The sequence below is a fragment of the Phascolarctos cinereus genome, unplaced genomic scaffold, assembly GCF_003287225.1.
Source record: "Phascolarctos cinereus isolate Bilbo 61053 unplaced genomic scaffold, phaCin_HiC Scaffold_2;HRSCAF=192, whole genome shotgun sequence".
NCBI classification, from domain to species: Eukaryota; Metazoa; Chordata; class Mammalia; order Diprotodontia; family Phascolarctidae; genus Phascolarctos; species Phascolarctos cinereus.
Genome location: NW_027555625.1, coordinates 325,126,925 through 325,147,999, shown reverse-complemented (window position 1 = coordinate 325,147,999; position 21,075 = coordinate 325,126,925). Strand labels below are relative to the sequence as shown.

The 21,075-nt window shown below is 43.0% G+C and overlaps 1 protein-coding gene across 3 annotated transcripts in view; it reads right to left on the bottom strand.

The window, feature by feature from the left end:
* Positions 1–703: 703 nt before the first annotated feature.
* The window catches only part of SLA2 (Src like adaptor 2), a 39,601-nt gene continuing 19,229 nt past the window's right edge, over positions 704–21,075 (bottom strand). For 2 of the 3 annotated variants that reach the window (XM_020998745.2, XM_020998747.2), the window contains 5 exons: positions 20,051–20,137; positions 14,137–14,240; positions 2,996–3,145; positions 1,619–1,751; positions 704–1,089 (listed from right to left, as the gene is read on the bottom strand). In XM_020998745.2, the coding sequence (XP_020854404.1) occupies positions 942–1,089; positions 1,619–1,751; positions 2,996–3,145; positions 14,137–14,240; positions 20,051–20,137 (622 nt within the window). In that variant the 3' untranslated portion in view covers positions 704–941. The remainder of the gene's footprint in view (positions 1,090–1,618; positions 1,752–2,995; positions 3,146–14,136; positions 14,241–20,050; positions 20,138–21,075) is intronic. The other variant, XM_020998746.2, reaches the window with a different exon arrangement.

Here is a 21,075-nt window from a genome sequence, read left to right as displayed (position 1 = left end):
TCACACAGCTAGTAAGTGTCTGAGGCCAGATTTGAACTCAGGTCCTCCTGAATTCAGGGTCAGTCCTCTATCCACTGTACCACCTAGCTGCCCCTCACCTATACATTCTTAATGTGAACCCTGGGTCAAGCTTTGGGTAGAATAAGTCCTATAAGTCGGTGACCCTAGCAAAACCCTGGATAAAGGATCAGATAGTAGCAATTGCATTTCTGCCCACAAGATGGCAGAAGAGCCTGTCAGTGAGGCTACTGATGTGATCACCTCCCATCTCCCCTACCTAGCTCAGCGAATACTAATGGAAACCAGCCCAGAGGAGGAAGGAAGACAAGGTAGAAATGATAGATGAGTCACAGAGGGGACAGTGACCAAAAACAAAAGGCAGGAACAGGCCCCAGATGGAGCAGTTCAGCAGGGAGGCTGTGGAAGAGAGCCATCTGCTGAAGGAGAATGGGACTGGCTCTCTTTGGGAGGCAAAAGTTACAGGCCTAGGAAGATGAAAATTTTCACCATTACATTGGGACCAGTTTTTAAGTTGTGTTGGAACTTGTACACTTAGATTCTCAGGCAGCCACCTTGGTGCTTATCTCAAGTCTGGAAACCTGTGGGGAACTGGTTACTAATTTCACCCAGGATGGGGAAGGCCCAAGCCCCACAAGAAGATGGAAGGAGAATTTCTTAGTGAAAGCATTGGAGTCAACTCCAGTTGTGATTTTGTGGGATTGGTTTTACTGTTGTTGTCTTGGGCTTTGGTACAGTTCACTATAGTGCCTTGACTGGGCAAATTCTAGGTCCCATTTTGGGAGACACCCACCAGCCTCTGAGGCCACATGGGAAGAGGAAATGCCCTTAAAGAAGGTCTGCCCAAAGAACCCTTGCATATCGCTTCTCCAAAGTCAACAGAGGAGGGGGGCACAGGAGAACATCTTCAAAGTACTTTGGCCCTAATTCCCCTTCTTGAGTCTCCCCTGGCCACTGATGTCCAATGATGGGTCCTCAGTCATGCTGATATAGGTGCCAATCGCCTCTCGGAGCCCTGCACTAATGGGACACGTGTCACCTGAGGAGGACACCTCTGAGAACAAGAGTGAGCTGTATGGAAGGAAGAGAGAAGATGATCAGAAATCATTAATGTCTTCCACATGCTTCACATTTCATGTCACTTAAATTTTGCTCATACTAAGGCTTAGGAACCTACTACGCTTCCCTCCTGCCCAAATGTCTCTTTCATCATTGGCCTTCCCTTTATATATCCAGTCTGATCCCTGGTCCCCCAACTTATTCAGTGCCTACTGTGTGCCACACACTGCAACATCTCATCACTTCTCTGAATGAGATTCCTATTACTGTGCCTCTGTTTGTGCTATCCCAGATTTGGAATGTCTTCCTACTATTCCACCTATCACACTTCTGTCTGCCCTTTAAGGCTCAGCTAAGTCCCACCTCCAACAAGTTTTCCCTAACTGTTCTAGCACCTCATAGTTTTTAGCATCGATTCTATCCCATTGGATTGTTTCCTGCATGTAAACTCAGTTTCCCCATGTAGACTGCGAACTTCCCCAGGGTTCAGCACCTCTCCTCTAGCCTCAGAGATAGCCTGGCAGTCAGGAGTGCCTCTTACCTGTCCACTTCTTTCCAATCGAGAGCTGGGCTCTGAACAGACACTGGTGGTGGGATATTCTTCAAAGGAGGCAGGCCCACTCGGTGAAAGGCACAGGGATCCTTCAGCAGGGAGCAGAGATCATCTGCCATCTCTGTGGAAGAGCTAGCCCGTGTCACTCCCCCAGATCCTGCCTCCCCACCCAGCTTAGCCACCATCCATCCCCCTGGCCCAGGAGGAAGCCTTTCCTGCTCTCAGGGCATGACCAGCTGGCCCTGCCTGGGCCTGTCTGCATCATTTTCAGGGCCACAGGACAAAGAATATGAGTCATGATATTAGTGCTATAGAAAGAGACCTGGCCTAGGAATCAGACCGAGGTTGCAATCCTGGCTCTTCCACAGTGAATGGTATTTTGATTTTAAGGGTCCCTTCCACTTCTGACAGTCTAAAACTAATGATTATCATCACTTAGTGTTTATATGTTAGACATATTAAGGCAACTTGGGGTCAGAAGGAATACCAGCCCACTGGTCACCCTCCCCCAGATGATGATGACCTCCACCCCCACCCCCACACAGTGAGGTCTTCCCTTGAAATGTACGACCACTGTGGAGAAAGAGGTCTGCTAAAATGGATGCCATGGGAACTACATCACCTTGCCAGCTGGGAATTTAAGAGTGACAGAATGTGAATTAAAAGGGCCCTTATAGGTCCTCCAGTCTAACTCTTATTACAGAGGAGTAAACTGAGGCCCAGAATGGGGAAGAAAATTGCCCAAGGTCAATTAAGATAATAATAATAAGTACTTAGCATCTACATAGCACTCTGAGGTTTACAAAGCATTTTACTGTGTTATTTCATTTGTTCTTTTTTTTTAAATTTTTTTTTCCATATGCTTTTGAGTTGAAAATTTTTTCTCCCTTTTTCTCCCCCCCCTCCCCAAGACGGCGCACAATCTGACATAGGCTTTACATTTACATACCCATTAAACATATTTTCACATTAGTGAAGTTGTAAGTAAAAAATTAAAACCAATAGGAGGGACCATCAGAAAGATGTATTTCATTTGTTCTTAAAAGAACTCTATGAGGTAAGTGAGGAAAATAAGCTATTAAGTGTCTAAGGCAGGATTTGAACTCAGAACTTCCTTAGCTGTAGGTGCCATTTACTGTCAGACCCAGGATTAAAACCAAGGTATCTGGAATCCCAAGTCTAGGACTCTGTCCAGCATTCTATGCTTCTCAACAGATTTTCCTGGGGGATAGGGTATGGAAAGGAAAGAGAACTGACTGCATCTGGTTGGGATGGTGTCCAGGATCTTTCCTTCCCTCCTTTCTGTGTCCAAGGATATCCTGACCAACCAGCTGGCTTGCCCAAACATTGGATACAACCCTGTACCTGTGTAATGGTCCACCAGGGCTTGGAGTGAGGGGAAGGTGAAACGAGGAGAGATGTAGAACCATCCATTCTCCAGGCGATGAATCCTGTAGTGTCTGACTACATCCCGAGAGGTGGGGCGGCTCAGCCTCACCGACAGGGAGTAAGCACCTATATAGGAGATAAGGTGAAGGAGGAAACCCCTGAGATCCATGGGGGTGAGGCTGGGGCTCCATACCCTTCTCCAGCCAGCTACAAAAATGCCTCCAAGCCCTGATAGATAGCATGGGGACTGCTGACCTTAGGTAGACACAGAGTCAGGAGAGAGGAACAGGAAAGGACCCATAGCTTGGTCCCTAACTCAACTGAAAACCATGAAGAATTGGTTGTGATTATGGAAGAAGAGTAGGTCGGGCTAGAGCTATTCTGTCAGTCAGTCAATTAGCATTTATTAAGCACCTACTGTGTGCCAGAAATTGTGCTAAGCTCTGGGCATACAAAGAAAGGCAAAACTAAACAAACAAACAAGAAACAACCCTACTGAATGAATTCTTTTTTAATGAAAGAAATTTTTGAAGAAAAGATATTGATAAAGTATTTTTGAGGAAAGTTATTAAATGTCCCCACCAAGGTTTGGATAATTGGGAGAAGAGACACCTGTTTCCTAATGATGAGTCACATCCCTAAGAAGACCTTATATCTCCAGGACACTTCTGTGTCTGGAGTTCCCTTCCCAGCTGGACCCACACAAGCAAGTGCTGACTGCTGGGTTAACATGAGGACCTTTATTTAGGACAGAGGAAAAAGTATGATTCAGTCCAAATTCTCTTCATCAGTGTTGTTACCTGAGGGGTTACGTGGGGGTAGTAGAAAATTACCCTGGCCTGGGAGACAGAAAACCTGCTTTCTATCCCCAGCTGTCACAAACTTTGCTTGGCAAGGTCACTGAGCTTCTCTGGTCCTCACTTTTCTCCTTTGTAAAATGGAGTTAGATTTGATTCTCTAAGGTACTTTCTAGCTTTGAAAATCTATGTTCTATGACAGGCCTCTGGCTGGACTATAAAGACGAATACAACATTCTAAAGTTTAACGCCAACCCCCATTTTACAATTGGGGAAACTGAGGCCATGCTCTAAGATTTTCCCGCTTTTCCCAGTCTAAATCTGGGCTGGCTACTCAGTAGGTCCAGTAAGTACTTGGTGATTGAAAACTTTCTCAATGGTTTCTTGAGCACTTACCAAAGCTTATCTCCACCCCACCTCACCCCCCCAAAAAAAGTTTTATTTATGCCCTTTGTTTTTATTTGGTATCCTCTTTCTAATATACCCTCTCTCCATCCAGTGAATCTACCCTTGTAAGAAAGTAAAACCATCAAAACAAATCAACAGTGACCCTCTTCTGACAGGCTATGCACCCAGAGTCCACCACTTCTCTATGAAAGGGGGAGGTGTGGTTATCATTCTGAGTTATTCCTGAGCAAACACTGGTCATTATAACTATACCACCTTCTCTTCATTTTCAGCATCCCCTCCTAGGTCTTTAACTCTTATCATTTCCCATTGAGTGTTTCACAAAATTTTGGGCAAAAGACTTTGTCCTCAATTTTAGGGAAAATTTTGATTTTACCACTCCTGGGGTATCCTGCTTAAACTTTAGAGTTGTCAGGGCCAATTTGATTCAGCAATTACTTCTTAATTATCTATGATTGAATTGAATCAGCAACTTAGAATTTCTGAAAAGGTTCTTTTAGCAGCGAGTGATCACTAACAGCTCGTGGTTGGAAAAGAGCCATTTCCAAAAGCGTGCAGCTACAGGAAGACAGGCACGCTAATACACTGTTGGTGGAGCTGTGAATTGTTATAATCCCTCTTGACAATAATTTAAAATTATGCCAGAGAAATGGTTGAAGAAATATTTTAATCTAGGAAGGGGATTATTATGATTTTCATATTAATCAGTATAGTATGTGTAGTGAATATATTAATAATTTAGATTTCTCAGAGCTGCCTCTTCTGGCTTGGGCATCAGAAGCTTACAATGCAGCTTGAAATGATCAATTAAATGCTTGACAATGCTCTTCCCAATCACTACATTCCTGTGCTTGTGTACGTTAAGTGAAGCGAATCAAAGATTATAGAACCTGTTCCCGTGGCAGAACTCTGGTCCTGGGCCCCACCAAGTAATGACCCCCAAGGCTTGAAACAATACTGTTTCCACAGGACTCTAGAATACCTGTATTGTCCTGCACTCATGGGCTTTTCATGGGAAACCACTCAGGCCATGGAAATGATTGTTTGTAATCCACTCCCCTCCCTACCCTTTTCCCACTTGTGATTTATGTATATATCCTATGACTTTACTCTAGCATGTAGAGCATTCCTCACTCTGAAAGTAATTGATAAAACTGGCACTCTTGTCTCTGGCCTGCTTTGTGCAGCTCCAGGTATTCACAGGTTAAAGACCGGTACTGTCCGGACTACATTTAAAATTCTGTTGACAAACCCTAAGATCTTCTGCTGAGCATTTACTCCAAGAACGTGAAAGACCAAAAAAAAAAAAAAAGGATTCATAGTTGCACCTTTTGTGATAGTAAAACAAAGTTTGGAGACAAAGTGGGTGCCCATAAATTAGGGAATGACTAAACAGATTGTGGTATACTGATGTAATTATTTTGTCATAAATAATGAGGCATATGAGGAATCCAGAGAAATACGAGAAGACTTAAGCAGAAACAGGAAAACGAAATACACAATCACATATAAGTCACGTAATTGAAAAGACCGTTAAATGAAGCTAAGACTAATCTTAACCTCAAAGGAGGGATGAAGACATGCACCTCCCTCATCTCCTAGGAGAGGCAGCCAGGGATGTCCTGGTAACTATTTAACAACTGGTTCTCCAGGGGGAAAAAAGTTTGCACAACACATTTTTAAAGTTTAAAATACATTACATTTTCTCCATGATTTTCTTAAGTGTCGACAATAAAAAGAAAATCAAGCCATGATTTGTGCCTGGCTTATTTCTGAGGTGTAAATGCTCTCACTGATAATACAATAATCCTCTAAAGCCAGCACCAGCTGGCTCTGGGACATCCCTGAAGATGAGGGCTTTGGGTACAGAATGTTGCATATGTCATCAGATGTGACTATTGTATCAAATGGGTTTTGCTTAATTATTTTTCTTCATTAGAAGGGTTGGCTTAGTGGGTTTGGGGAAGGGGAAGGGCATATCTGTTGTTGCTGTCCAATCGTTTTCAGTTGCGTCTGACTCTTCATGACCTCATTTGGGGTTTTCTTGGCAGAGACACTGGAGTGCTTTGCCATTTCTTTCTCCAGTTCATTTTACAGATGAAGAAACTGATGCAAATAGGGTTAAAGTGACTTGCCTAGGGTCAAACAGCTAGTAAGTCTCTGAGGCTGGATTTGAACTCAGGAAAATGAATCTTCCTGTCTCCTGGTCCAGTGCTCTCTCCACTGGGCCACCTAGCTGCCCCCATTACACTTTAAGGCAATTGTAATTGTTAAGAAGTTTTTTCTGAATTTTCTTTGTAGGAATTCCTAATCATCGTTCTTGTTTCTGCCCCTGGGGCTAAAGAGAAGCAGCCTAATCCCTCTTCCACATGACATCCCTAGTTTCCCCAGTCTTCTCTTCTGCCAGCTACTTTAACCATTCCTCACATGGCAGAGACTTGAGGCTCTCCATCATTCCAGTAGCCCCTCCTCTGAATACCCTCCAACTTACCAATGTCCTTCCTGAGCTCTGGTGCCTAGAACTGAATAAAAGACCCCTTTATGGTACAATGGAAAGAATGCTGACTTTGGAGCCAAGGGATCCTGGTTCAAATCCTACTTCTTCTTCTTACTGCCTGTGTGACCCCAGGGCAAGACCCTTGTCCTTCATGAGCTGCATCATTCATCTGTAAAGGGAGAAGGGGTTGAACTAGGGAGCCTCTGAGATCCATTTTAGCTCTAAAGTCTATGAACAGATGTGGTCTAACCAGGAAATGGTACAACAGGTCTACCACTTCCTTACTGCCAAAAGCCATGCCTCTCAAGTCCTCATCAACTTTTTTGGTTACCACACCTACTGCGGCCCAGATCAAATCCTTCCCTCTCCATGAAACCTTTTCTGAGTACTCTAGCCCTAAGCAGTCACTGCTCCCTTTATATTCCTGTGGCATTTAGGCTGGGTACAGCCTGGTATGTGTAAAGAAAAAAAAAAAGAATTTGCATTGACATCTTTCATCTTGAAATACATTTCCCAATATACTCTTCCCTTCTGCTTCCTCTAGGAGAACCATACCTCATAACAAAGAATAAAACAAAAAGAGGAACACTTCAGCAAAACTAATCAATACCGGGGCAGCTAGGTGGCACAGTGGATAGAGCACCGGCCCTGGATTCAGGAGGACCTGAGTTCAAATCCAGCCTCAGACACGTAACACTTACTAGCTATGTGACCCTGGGCAAGTCACTTAACCCCACTGCCTAGCCAAAAAACAAACAAATATTAACCAATACAAAAAATGTAACATCACAGGCAGTGTGCCTTACCCATGGTCTGCAAGCGCTGCAAAGAAGTCAGAAAGACACTTTCTCAAGTCTTTCTTTGGGGGGGGGGGCATGGGTGTCTAAGATTGATCATTCAGTTTTAATTGTTCTGTTGTTGCTACTGTTCTCTCCACTTACGTAGCTGTGCTCATCGCGCGTGTTGTTTTCCTGGCTCTGCTTACTTCACTCTGCATTTGCCCATCTAAGCTTCCCCGGGGCCAGTATGGTTTCATGCTTCTTTCCTGTCTCCAACTAGCCTGTGAGGCAGGGATTATATCCTCGTTCTTCTAGCCCCCAAGACTAGACTTTGCCGCAGTCTGGGTTGAATCTGCTTGTTGATGACAATACTGATGATGCATGGCTCAAACTCCAAGGTGATCAGGGAGAAGGTGACTATGGCACAGCTTCTGGAAACTGTCCCTGAGGTGTCAGAGACCAAAGCAAGGGCCCAGGGCAGGCTTCTGACGTTCTAACAAAGTCAAGCAAGCCTGCCTCCTGCTCCTATTCACTATTTATCTGCCCAAGGGTTCTGAATCTGGGATGAGGAAAGGGGGGGAAAGGAGAGGGAGGGAGGGGGAGAGAGAGAAGGGAAGAAGGGAAGGAGGGAGAGAGAGGTTAAAAAAAGATTTGTTGGGGTGAAGAAAGCAGGTGAAGCAAAAAAATAGAGAGAGAGAAGGGAGAGAGACAGAGAGAGTCAGAGAGAGAGAAGAGGGAGAGGGAGAGACAGAGAGACGGAGACAGAAAGACAGAGAGAGACAGAGAGAGAGAGAGAGAGGGAGAGAGAAGGGAGAGAGAGAGATGGAGACAGAGACAGAGAGACAGACAGACAGAGAGAGAGTGTTTGTGTCCAAGGGAGTAAGGATATTTTTGTGCATGTAGAGTGGCCAAGGGAGTCAGAGTATGTGTGTTTAAGTGTCCAAGCGGTGGAAAAGAGAGCTCTCAGTACCTGCTCTGGTTTCTCCCCTTCCAGGGGCACCTTGTCTGCTTGGGGACCATCTGTGGGCTCTTATCTCTCTTTAGTGGCACCTGGGATCTCAGCTAGAGGAGCCCTGTGGTTTCCTGTTTGCATACTAATTGGTCTCTTGACACATAAGTTTACTTACTTCTCTCCCCATCCTCCACCCCCACTCCCCCAGCTGCACAGGCCCATCTCCTCCAGGGCCCCTGACCTGGCAAGAAAGTTGTTGCTGTTGATTTCTAAACAGACAAAGCTCCTCCTCCTATCCCTCAACTGTAAAACAGCATGTTAAAAAAAAAAAAGATTTGTTGGGGTGAAGAAAGCAGGTGAAGCAAAAAATAAGTCAATTTATCAAAATAAGATTGACTTACTATGACTATGGCAATGCACATGTGATCTAAGGGGCAGTGCCCCAACCCCAAAATATTATAATAATGATAGCTAGCATTTATATGGTGCTTACTAAGTGCTGGGCACTTTACAAATATTATCTCATTTGATCCTCACGACAAACTTAGGAAGTCAGTGCTATTATTATCTCTATTTTCCAGTTGGGGAAGTTGAGGCAGAAAGAAGTTAAGTGACTGACACAGGTAATAAATGCTTGAGGTTGGATTTGAACTCAGGTCTTCCTGACTCCAGGCTCAGTGTGCCACCTAGCTCCTTCAGCTATCTGCCCCACCCTCTCCTGGTACTTCATATTCCAGCTCAGAATCATTCCTTTGGGGTAACCAGTTCTCCATTAGAATATAAATAACCCAGGAAACTTGGGGGAAATGTAGAGTCTAGGGCAGGGGTAGGGAACCTATGGCCTTGAGGCCACGTGTGGCCCTCTAGGTCCTCAAGTGTGGCCTGAATCCAAACTTCACAGAACATTTAAGTTTGGATTCGGTCAAAAGGCTGCACTTGAGGACCTAGAGGGCCACACGTGGCCTTGAGGCCACAGGTCCCCTACCCCTGGTCTAGGGGCAAAAGTAAAAGTCTTGTACTTAGGTTTAAAAAGTCAGTTATACATGTACAGGTTTAGGGTAACCTGTTGAAAAGGCCCTGGGGGCTTTAGCTGACTAAAAGCTCAATATTAATCAATAAAGTAATATAGCAGCTTAAAAAAAAAAAGCTATTATGGCTGTTTTTTTTTGTTGTGGGGGTGGGGCTGGATTTCTGATTTCATCAATCTAGGGAACTTTGTAGGTAGAAGTTTCTTCTACCAACTTTTTCTCCATCCTTATTCTCCTTGACCCCTTTGATACAACTGATTACTGTCTCCTTAATACAACTCTCCTTTCTAGGTGTTCGGAACTCCAACCTTCCCTGGTTCTCCTTCTCCTTCTCTGTCTCCTTGGCTAGGTCCTCTTCTAGAGCCTGCCCTCCAACCACAGGTGTCCCTCAGCGTTCTGTCCTGGGCCTTCTCTTCTCTCACTAGTCTGTTTCACTTGGTGATGTCACCAGCCCCCATGGATTTCACTACCATCTCCATGCTGATGATTCTCAAATCCACCGTATTTCACTGCACCCTGTTGTTTGTTGTTGATTGTCTAGGCAGGGGTGGGGAACCTGCAGCCTCGAGGCCACAGTGGCCCTCTAGGTCCTCAAGTGCGGCCCTTGGACTGAATCCAAACTTCATAAAAGGATTTGTTCTGTAAAACTTGGACTCAGGCAAAAGGCTGCACCCAAGGACCTAGGAGGCCACGTGTGGCCTCGAGACCACGGGTGCCCCATCCCTGAGTGATGGAGAAAATACTAATAATGCAGGTTAAATTTTAAAATATGTCATGGATTGTATATGTACACCCATATCAGATTGCTGGCTGTCTTGGTTTTTATCATCCGTGTGAGTTCAAAGAAACTTTGGGTCACAGTTTACATTAGGACTTGTAAGAACCTGAGTGAAAACCATTACAATATAGTTACCAGAATGGCCTCTTCATGTCCTGCCTTCAGTTGACAGTGATTCTTTTGGAAAGACACCATAAAGGTGAACTTAACTAGGCCTTGCAAATAATCTCTTGCCTAAAGTTGCGGTTTGTTCACGTCCAGCTCTTCCTAATCCCATGGAAAGTGCCGTCCGTGGCATTTTTTTGGCAAAGATACTGGAGTGGTTTACCAGTTCCTTCTTTAGTGGATTAAGGCCAACCAAGGTTAAGTGACTTGCCTAGGGTCACACAGCTAGTAAATGTCTGACACCACATTTGAACTCAGGTCTTCCTGACTCCAGGCCCACTGGTCTATCCACTGAGCCACCTCACTGCCTTCGCCTAAGATAAGGAACAGGAAATAGGACAGCAGGTCTTATTTGATAATTTATAGGGTATGTGAGGGTCCAGGATTATTTGAAGATTTGTTTAGAGGATGAGGAAGGTCAGGTTCCTAAATATTTAGTGGACAGGGTTGCAAGTAATGCTTGAAGTAGGAGAGAAAAAGAAAAGCAGTGGGATGTCATGTATATCACTTCAATGAAGAAATGAGGAAACGGGAGGGTTTAGCGGCAGGCAAAGTCTTTCCAAAGAAGTTCAAGAAGGGATGATTCTGGATCTTTCTGAACGTTTCTGGCTCACTAAAAAATCTACAATGACATCTCAAACCCAGATTAGGTAGGGCATCAATGTTATCTTCCAGAACTGCTCCAAGGGAAGCATGGAGTTTCATCCTCGTTCTCTCTTATGAGGGAGAAGCAAAGAAGCCAGGATAATTGAGATTTGACTTTTACAACCTCAAATTATGGTGGGATAAATAGACTTGGGCTCTTTGGTCTGGTGTCGGGGCAAAGGCAGCAGGAGGTCACAGGAAACCATATTCTTGAAATCTGGATAGAATCATCTAGTCTAGTCCTCTCCTTTTTACAGTTGGGAAAACGGAAACATAGAGAGATGAAAAGACTTAAAGTCACACCAGACAGTAGAATCCCAGCTAGAATATCCTCAACAAGGTGACTGACAAAAGGGAAGCCCAGCCATATACATCAAAATATTTATAGCAGTAGTTTTTGTTGTAGCAAAGAAATGGAAGCAAAGCTGATGTCAATCAATTAGGAATGACCAAACAAATTGTGGTTCCTTAATGTAATGGAGTATTACTGTGCTATAAGAAACAATGAGCATGATGATTACAGAGATGCATGGAAAGACATATAAGCTGATGCAAAGTAAAGTGAGAAGGACCAGGAAGACAATATACACAGTTATCTACAACAGTGCAAATGGATCAAAACTGATTGTTTCCAAGACACAAAGAACAAGTTTGGCCCCAAAGAAGGGATAAGAGAAGACCCATCATCTGTATGCAAGAGAGCTGGGAAAAGTCAGGTGGAACCACAAGTCACAACATTCCACAGCTGTGGAATGTGGCACATAATGTCAGATTGTTTTTCATTGTGTTGATGGGTTTTGCTGATTTTTTCCCTCTATTTTTAAAAAAAAATTCCTTTTAGGGGCAACTAGGTGGCACAGTGGATAGAGCACTGGTCCTGGAGTCAGGAGTTCCTGAGTTCAAATCCGGACTCAGACACATAACACTCACTAGCTGTGTGACCCTGGGCAAGTCACTTAACCCCAATTGCCTCACCAAAAAAAAAGAAAAAGAAAAAAAAGTTCCTTTTGTAAGAGATAGCTCATTAGGAGGGAAAAGAGAAGTAGAAATGGGAAGAAATCTAGGTGTTGAAAAAACAAAACATATCAAAAAATTTATTTTTTAAAGAAAGATTTTAAAAAATCAAAACCTAGGTCTAGTGTTTTTTCCATTATAAGCATGGTGCTAGGCTTCTAAGGATAAAACATTCCTTTCTGAGATCTTGGAGACGATTTTCCTAAAGAGGTCACATGTTTCCCAATAAACAAACTCTCAATCAAACATCTTGGATCCAATATAAACACTTAACCTTTCCAGCCTTATTATATATTACTCCCCTTTCCACAATCTTTGGTCTAGTCAAACCAGCCTTCTTGCTGTCCCTTAAATACAACCCTCCATCTCTCATCTCCACACCTTTGGGCTCCCTGCCTGGAATGCATTCCCTCATCACCTCTGCCTCCTAGAATCTTTCTTTCCTTCCCTTTCCTGATTCCGGAAGGGCTGGTGGCCTCCCCCCCCACCTCCCCCTCCCCCAGTTACCTTGGGTTTTTTTGGCATCTACTTTGTATACAGTTATGAAGTAGGGTGTCATTATCCAGCTTCTCTCTTGAAGCTGGAGGCCAGAAGCGACTGAAGAGAATGAAAAGAGATCTCTCTTATCTCATGCTTTTCCATGTCTGCCCTGTCCCTCACACAGGTACAGAGGATTGATCTTCACCACTGAGGAGTGTCCCATACAATTGGCCCTTTGAGCCACGTTTATGCTTATTAACATAAATGTTGTCTTTCTTCTCGAACAGAGGGACTGTTTCATTTTTATTGGCTATATCACTAGAACAGTGTCAGCCACATAGTAGGTTTTTAATAAATGCTTATCCATTGATTGAATTCAAAGTTGCTATACTAACTGTCCTCAGTAGAACCAATGTCTTGGCTTCCTTCCTTCCTTCCTTCCTTCCTCTGTTCCTCCCTCCTTCCTTCTCTCTTTCTTTCTTTCTCTCTTTCTTCCCTTCCTTCCTCCCTTCCTTCCTTCCTTCCTTCCTTCCTTCCTTCCTTCCTTCCTTCCTTCCTTCCTTCCTCTGTTCCTCCCTCCTTCCTTCTCTTTCTTTCTTTCTCTCTTTCTTCCCTTCCTTCCTTCCTTCCTTCCTTCCTTCCTTCCTTCCTTCCTTCCTTCCTTCCTTCCTTCCTTCCTTCCTTCCTTCCTTTCTGTCTTTCCCCTCCTATGGTCAGATGGAGCTTCATTGAATCAACCATACCCTCTGATCCAGTTCCCTTATAGCTAAAGCTATGAATCTGTATCAGTTTAGGTTACCAAGGTTATCATTAGCATCTGTGGCCATATAGAGAGACAAGATAACTGACCCATACAGTGATTGAACCTGGAACTGTCATCTTTTTATATATTTTCTATTTACTTACCTGTGTAGGTGTTGTTCCCTCTAATTATTGTTTCCTCAAGGGCAGTGATTATTTCATTTTTTTTTTGTTAGATCTCCAAGGCCTAGCACAGTGTCTGGCACATAGCAGGCTCTTAATAAATGCTTATTGGATCAAACTGAATTCTTTGGAAACTTGGAAAGTGGGACACTTTAAAAAGCAATTTCTCTGGATAAGGGAGGGATCTTTAGGGGGAGGGCGAGGGAATAGGTTAAAGAGGGGCATAGAAAGGTGTTTAGGTTTATGGGAATGAGAGAATAGGGAAAGGATCCTTGGAGGGGGGATAGGCCAAGTAATAGGAGGGTAAGGTAGGGGGTAGAAGTAAACTAGAGGAGTCAGGAGGGATAGGAAATAAGAGATACGCACAAACATAAAAACAAAGATCAGGTGTAGAATTTGTTAGGGAAAGTATATGTCTATATGTACATATGTAGGTATGTGTATATGTATGTGTGTATATATGTATATGTATATGTATATATCTATATCTACATACAAATATACCCACATTTAATTATACCTTGAGGGTGGGGGAGAAGCGATTTCTCCTTTAAAACCATACTGTAATTCAATTACTGTAGCCCAGTCCAACCCAGCTTCAACTCTAGGACACTGGGTCTTGCCCCAGTCCCAGCCTCTATGGTCTGTACCTCTCCTGGTCTGACTCTCCCGGATCAGGAAGGACCCTCCGTGGTTGCTGGGGAGAAGTAGGAGATCCTCTGCTTTCTCTCGATTCAGGCCTTCATAGAGCCAGCTGGGAAAGGAGGAGGGAAAGTCAAGACACTGGTATATCCCACTCAGTGGTTGAGCCTGAGGTTGTTGGTGTATCTTGACTGGCCTTCTCTTTCCCCTTTCCCCTCCTATCCCTATCCACATCCCCCCTATGTCTTCCCAAGACAAGAAATTTGAACTAGGGATGGGGGATGTACAAAGGCAAATAGAAAGGGAGTGATGGTTAGACATAGGATGTTTTGTCAAAGTCCAGACTCGGATTTGACAAATTCTCTCCCTCCACACCCACAAAAAAGGCAAAGTATAGTATAATTGGAAGGAAGACCAGATTTACCCAGCAGGGGAGCACAAATACACCTGAGAAAGGTTTAGGTAAATTAATGGATGACAGACCCACAACAAGCGAGGTAGGGAGTTTGGGAACACTCCTGCCCTTCACCTTTGTGTCATTAGTCATGCCTGGCTGAAACCATCTCCGGTGTCCCTGTGGGAGACATAATCCTGAGCTGGTGGAATGATGGGGCTGGCCCAGCCCAGGAGCCAATTCATTTGCTTTAGGTCTGAGCCCTGGCCTTGACATTGAGTAGCTACACACCTCCAGGCTTCATTTTTCAGATTTGTAAAATAGGAGTTTGAACTAAGGTCCCTTTTAGCTCTGACATTCTATGGTTCCACGAGTCTTCTGAGAATTATAGTCTTCAGGGAGCAAAGCCTAAATTAACTTAAAAGGTTATGGCAACCCTGAACCACTGGGTTCACTTGGGTTACTTAGGCCCTAAACTCTTGAGGGCAAGGGCGTTCATCTTGGAGTAAGGTCTGTTATAAGGATAGTCAATCTTCAACTGTCCTGGGGGTAACGTTCCTAGAAAATGGAGTTAAAAATACAAATATTGATACATTGAACCTGTGGGAAATAGGGGGTTAAGTTCCCATTACACCAAAAACTGTCATCTTTTGCTAGAGATTGCTGAAAATATACTTTTCTGTATATAATTCTTTATAACAAAACATTAATTCTGATAATATGCGCTTTTCCTAACACAGTAATCATGAAATAACCCATAAAATGCTACGTACAAAATAAAATCAGTAACATGCAAAACATTTTTTGTTGCTAATAATTCCCTAGAATTCTATAACCTTTTTGCTAACATCTCAATTAAAAAAAAACAGTGATTTCAGACAATAGTCACTTTTTATAACATGTAAAATCTATAGTACCATAAATACTCTCCTCCTCTTTGCAGACATAATAAATAGTCAATTTGTTAACACCAAACTTGTGGCTGACAGTGGCTGCAGACATCTTGGCATAAAGTATTCTATTTTCTCACTAAGCTGAATCACTGACTTTGCACACTTGGCCTTAGAGCCCAAAGGACTTGCACTACACTTTGGGGGCATAATTGCAACATAAAACTTGAGTTTTAAAAGGCAAATAATGAAAACATGCAATGAATGTACAGGGTGTTCTTTACAACAGTAGGGTGAACAAGACCAGTAAAGCACCTCGTTGTTTGTCCTTCGTTCCTGAAGAAGACCGTGACATCAGGGAGGTGATGGCATGACATGCAGGTGAATCGGATTTAGGTGAGGCAGGGCTGTGCACAGTCACCAGCCTCGCTTTCATTTCTGGAGCCATCTGTATCCAGTGGCAAAATATTGATCAGGACAACTGGAGATGGCCTCCCAAAGCACCTGGTAGGATACCAGCTGCTCCACAGACTTGCACACATCACGCCTCATTCTTTTTTCTACTTCAAGTAGTCATGATAGTGCAATGGTTGCCAGTGGGAAAGTAAAAATGAGGTTACTAATAAAATCACCTGAATTCTTGAGGTTGGGAAAGTTGAGGCTTGATTATAGATTCCAAGAAAAATGTCCATCTGTACACTCACAGGACCCTCATGGCCTCATCCTCTTGCCATGCTGGAAAAACATTCTGCTGTGATCCTAACAATTCTATGTCTATTTTCTGAAAATAGCTTAAGCAAGGATGGAGAGGTTCATCACCCACAGGAGAGATACCTGGTGACAGCTAGTAGACTCCATGGATAGAACATTGGGTTAGAGTTGGGACTGCTTGGAGTTCAAGTCCTTCCTCAGACACTTACTGACTGTGTGACTTTGGACAAGTCATTTAAACACTGTTTGCCTCAGGTTCTCCATCTATAAAATGGAAATAATATAGCACCTACCTTCTTTGTTGTGAAGATCAAAGGAGATAATGATTTGTAAAGTGCTTAGCACAGTGCCTGGCACATAGTAAACACTGTATAAATATTAGCTACTATTTATTATTATTATTATTATTATTATTATTATTATTATTATTATTATATGTAACCTTGGGCAAGTTACCAAACCTCTCTCAGTCTCAGTTTCCTCATTTGTAAAATGAAGGGATTGGACTCAATGACCTCTAAGTTACTTTCCAGCTCAGAATCTATGATCTTATGAATTCTTTGACCATGGCAACCCCTGAAGTAAAGAAAAATACTCCATCCCCTAATACTTTTGCCCTGACAATGGCAGAGTGTTAGAAAAAGGGTTAGCTAGTAGGTGTTAACGATCACCTAGTTTTCAGATGTCTGAAAATATCAATTCAGCCTTTGGTACTCTAAAGGGGAGGTCTTTTTTTTTTCCAGCCAAAGACAAGGTTTATTAGAACATCTGTCATATTGGGCAGACTCTTAAGGAGTCTGAACATTAATAAGCTATTAGCTAGATTATAAGAATCTGAGCATCTTAATGGAGACAAGATGGACCTTATATACAGAAAGACTATGAGAGGGATCTAGGAGTGGCCAAGTGGTCTATGAGGTAATAGAACTCCAGGGACCTGGATCCAGTGGCCCAGGGAGAATGGAGCCTAGACAGGATTAAGGGTGAGAAGTGGCCTGGGGCCATAGGGAGGTAAGACAATGGAGGGCTAGGCTAGAAACAGGAGGTCTTTATCCAATGACCAATGAGTTGACATGGTATTGGAGGAACCGAATCACATCAGTACTGATATTCTCACTATAGGAAACCCCAAGAAATGAAGAGGTTGCAGCTAAATCCAACATACAGGTTTTCTCTGGAGAGGCAGAGCTGGTCGCATTGGATGTCTAAAGGTAACAAGAAATGTGGTATGCTTAGCCACCTCACCCTGCATTGCTCATGAGAAGCGTTAGTAAAAAACACCACTGTGAAAGTAACTGCAGTTTTGGCCACCACTATCTGTTGCAGAGGATGAGGAGGTAAAGAAATGCTATGATGACCTTGATAAGATCCTCCAAATGAAATTAATATATTCTGTAAAATTCAGTGGCATTAGTGCAAAAGTCCACAGGGGAGTTCAGTGAAAAATAAGTTGGAAAATATGGCTCAGGACCAGGAAACAGAAGAGGCTTAGGCTTGTACCCAACACAGAATGAAGCTTTTATACTTGAATACAATAAATACTTTCTTTAAAAAGAGATCTGGAGGGCATTGGACATAGAGAATAACTAACACCATCTTTGGAAATGATATTAATTATATAGCATCATGGATTTAGAGCCTAACATTGTCTTACCCAAGCTTAATAGAATCCTGTCTTTCAACAACTAGATACCAATGTGGGAGTCATTTTTAAATCAACTGTCTTTGGATATTTAAACTATGGATTTCTTAGAGCGGAGAGCAAAATCAATAAATAAAATCAATTTTTCTTCTAGATTTAGAAGAAAAATTAAAGATGAGACAATATGGTGTTCAATTAAAACAGATACTACTTGACCTATTCAAACTGGCTATTAATGCAAAAAAAAATAGGAAATGAATCAAAGGACAAACATTGACAGATTATTGCTGTTTCCTTATCATTGTAAAGGTATCGTTGATACCTTAAGGATACCAAAAGACCCTAGAAATAGCCTCAGTCAGCAAATACTCAATCACCTTGACAAAGAGAAAGAAAGGAAAAGGACCACACCAGTTTGGTACAGTCATGTATTTACAAAATGTTAAAGAGGAAAGTGTGGCACAGTATAAAGAGCGCTGAATTTGAGGTAAAAAAACCTGGGTTCAAATCTTTATTCTACTACTTATTACCCATGCAATCTTGGGTAAATTACTTAACATCTCTGGGTGTGGAAAGTCAAAGGTCAGCGGTGATTCAGAAGTAGGAAACTGGGTGACTAACACCCACCACAGAAATAAAGAAGGGTGGAGAAGGGGTGTGTTGTTCATAAGTAATGATAATAATCATTATTAATGTTATGAATAACAGGCATTTACATTGCCCTTTCAGGTTTTCAGTGTGCTTTATAAATAGTATGTTATTTGATCCTTACAACCACCCTGTGAAGTAGTTACTACACATATTATTATCCTCATTTGACAGATAAGGAAACAGATTCAGAGAAGTTAAGCAGCCCGCCCGGTGTCACACAGCTAGTCACGTCAATGATGAGATTTAGAACCCACATCTCTCGTGACCCCAAGTCTAGCAATCTTTCTACTATATCTCACAGTCGCATTTAGGTTTAGAGGCTAAAGATAATGTATTCCATTTTGGACAAGTTGAGTTTGAGATGCCCCTAATGACCCTTGGAACCAGGAAGACCTGAGTTCAAGTCTCACCTCTGATACATGTTGGCTGTGTGACCCTGCGCAGATCACTTAATCTCTCAGTGCTCTAGGCAGCTCTCTAAGACTGAGTTGCATTGGTAGAAATAGTTTCTTCATTTATGAGGCCATGTCAATGCAATCATAGTTTCAGTCCTTATCCTCATTCCTACAGGGCATCCAGGTGGAAATATTCATCAAGCAGAGACGTAGAACTGGAGGTCAGGAAAAAGAAGGCTGGCTACATAGATGTGCAAGTCATCTTCATAAAGGTAACAGGAGAATCTATGGGGACTTATGGGGACTCCAAGGGGTTGCAAAGGAAAAAAAGATAAGGCCCAGGGAAAAAGAGATGCCAGTCACTGGCGCAGAAGACGGGTAAAGACCCAGCAAAGGAGGCTGAGAAAGTCACATAGAAGAGGAAAAACAGGAGCGAGCAGGGTCACAATGACCAAGAAACGAAAGAATATTCAGGAGGAGGGGATGGTCAACAGTGTCAAATGCTGTGGAGACATCAAGGAAGTTAAGTCTTCAAATTTATCGATAAAAAGCTCACTGGTGATTTTTGAGAGAGCAGTTTCAGGAGACTAGATCAAAAGGTTGAGTGAATGATGAGGAAGGGAAGTGAGAGCTTGTAGGTGACTATTTCTAAGGTCTAGGGACGTAACTAGAGAGGATGGCAGGTTCAAGTGAAGGTGTTTAAGGCTGAGTATGTAACTTAGCTGTGTTTGTAAGCCATTAGAAAAGTAGAGAATGAGAAAATGACAAATTCCTAGAGGAGATGGAAGGGAATAAGATGCAAGACACAAGTAGAGAGGGAGAAGGATTGGGTTTTCTGTTTGTGGTCTTAAATCACAGCTGAATCTCTTTCCTTTCTCATTTGTCAAATGGGCATGATAATATTTGTAATACCTGCTTTATAGCATTGTTTTGAAGAAACAGCTTTTTAAACTTTAAACCTCTATTATCACTGTTGACCTTCGAGACCTCCCCAAAGAACTGTAGAATTGTCACACCTGGAAGGGACATTAGAACACAGAAATTCAAAGCTAGAAATACTTTAAAGACCACCTAGTCCACAGGAGATGGCAGCCCAGAGAGCAGAAGGGCCTTGTCCAGGGTCCCAGGGTGCTTTGATGGTAGAGCGCAATTAGGGCTAGATCCCATACCTTCTCCTCCCAGGAAAGTGTGCATAACCTATGGGACAGTGGATTTCCTCAGAGATGGAGGGAAACTTACCCATGAGAGATTTTGGCTACGTGGCTGCTGGGAATACTGAACTCCTTCTTGGTGGCTTCTGACATAACTCTCCACCATTCTCCATTGCTGCAACCCAAAGAAGTCCATTAAACTCCCTTCTCCAGACTAGGGGCAATTGCAGACCCAGGAGTTGCTAAAGGAGGTTGATAGCCCTCTGAAACTACATCTTCTTTCCTCCAAGTTCAGGAGACCTAACCATATTGGATTTATTCTGTCTACACTTGCATACGAACTTCTTGTCTCCTTCGATTAGAATGTAAGCTCCTTGAAGGCAGGAACACGTTTCTTTCTTTCTTTTTTGTCTTTATATCCTATTGTGCCTTACCCAATACCTGGCATACGGTAGGCACTTAATAAATGCTTTTTGATTAAGATAGGTCCTTCTCATGATGCTCATAGGGGCTTTTCCCCTCTCCTTCCATAAAGCTTTTCTTAGAACAGGAATGGAGAGTAAGCATGATCCATGGAGCAGTAGGAGAGGCCTCATTACTAGAAGGTCATGGGGTGGGCATGGCGGCACACATTAGAATCCAGGCTATTGGGGAGGCTGAGAGTTGGTGAATTGCTTCATCTTCAGAGTTCTGAGCTATAGTACACTAAGCCAACTAAATATCGTACCAGTAGGGGGATCCCTCCCAAGAGCCTAAGGGGCTTCAGGTTGCCAAAAGAGAGGTGAACTAACCCAGGTTGGAAACAGAGTAGATGATCAGTAGTAGGATGGGCCCATAGTACAATGCCCAGGGCTTAGGATAATGCCTGGAACATAGCAGGAACTTAATAAATGATAAGTGACTTGCCCAAAGTCATACAGGTAGTAAGTATCTGAAGTGGGATTTGAACCCAGGGCTTTCTGACTGTAGAGCCTGTGCCCCCTCAACTACTTCATTCTGCTGCTCCTTGTTGTTAAATTGAGATTGCCAAACCCTGCAAACCTTCACATTCCTGGGGCCCACACCTCCTGAAAAAACAAAAGCCTCAGGGGCTAATGAGTGAGTTCTCCATCG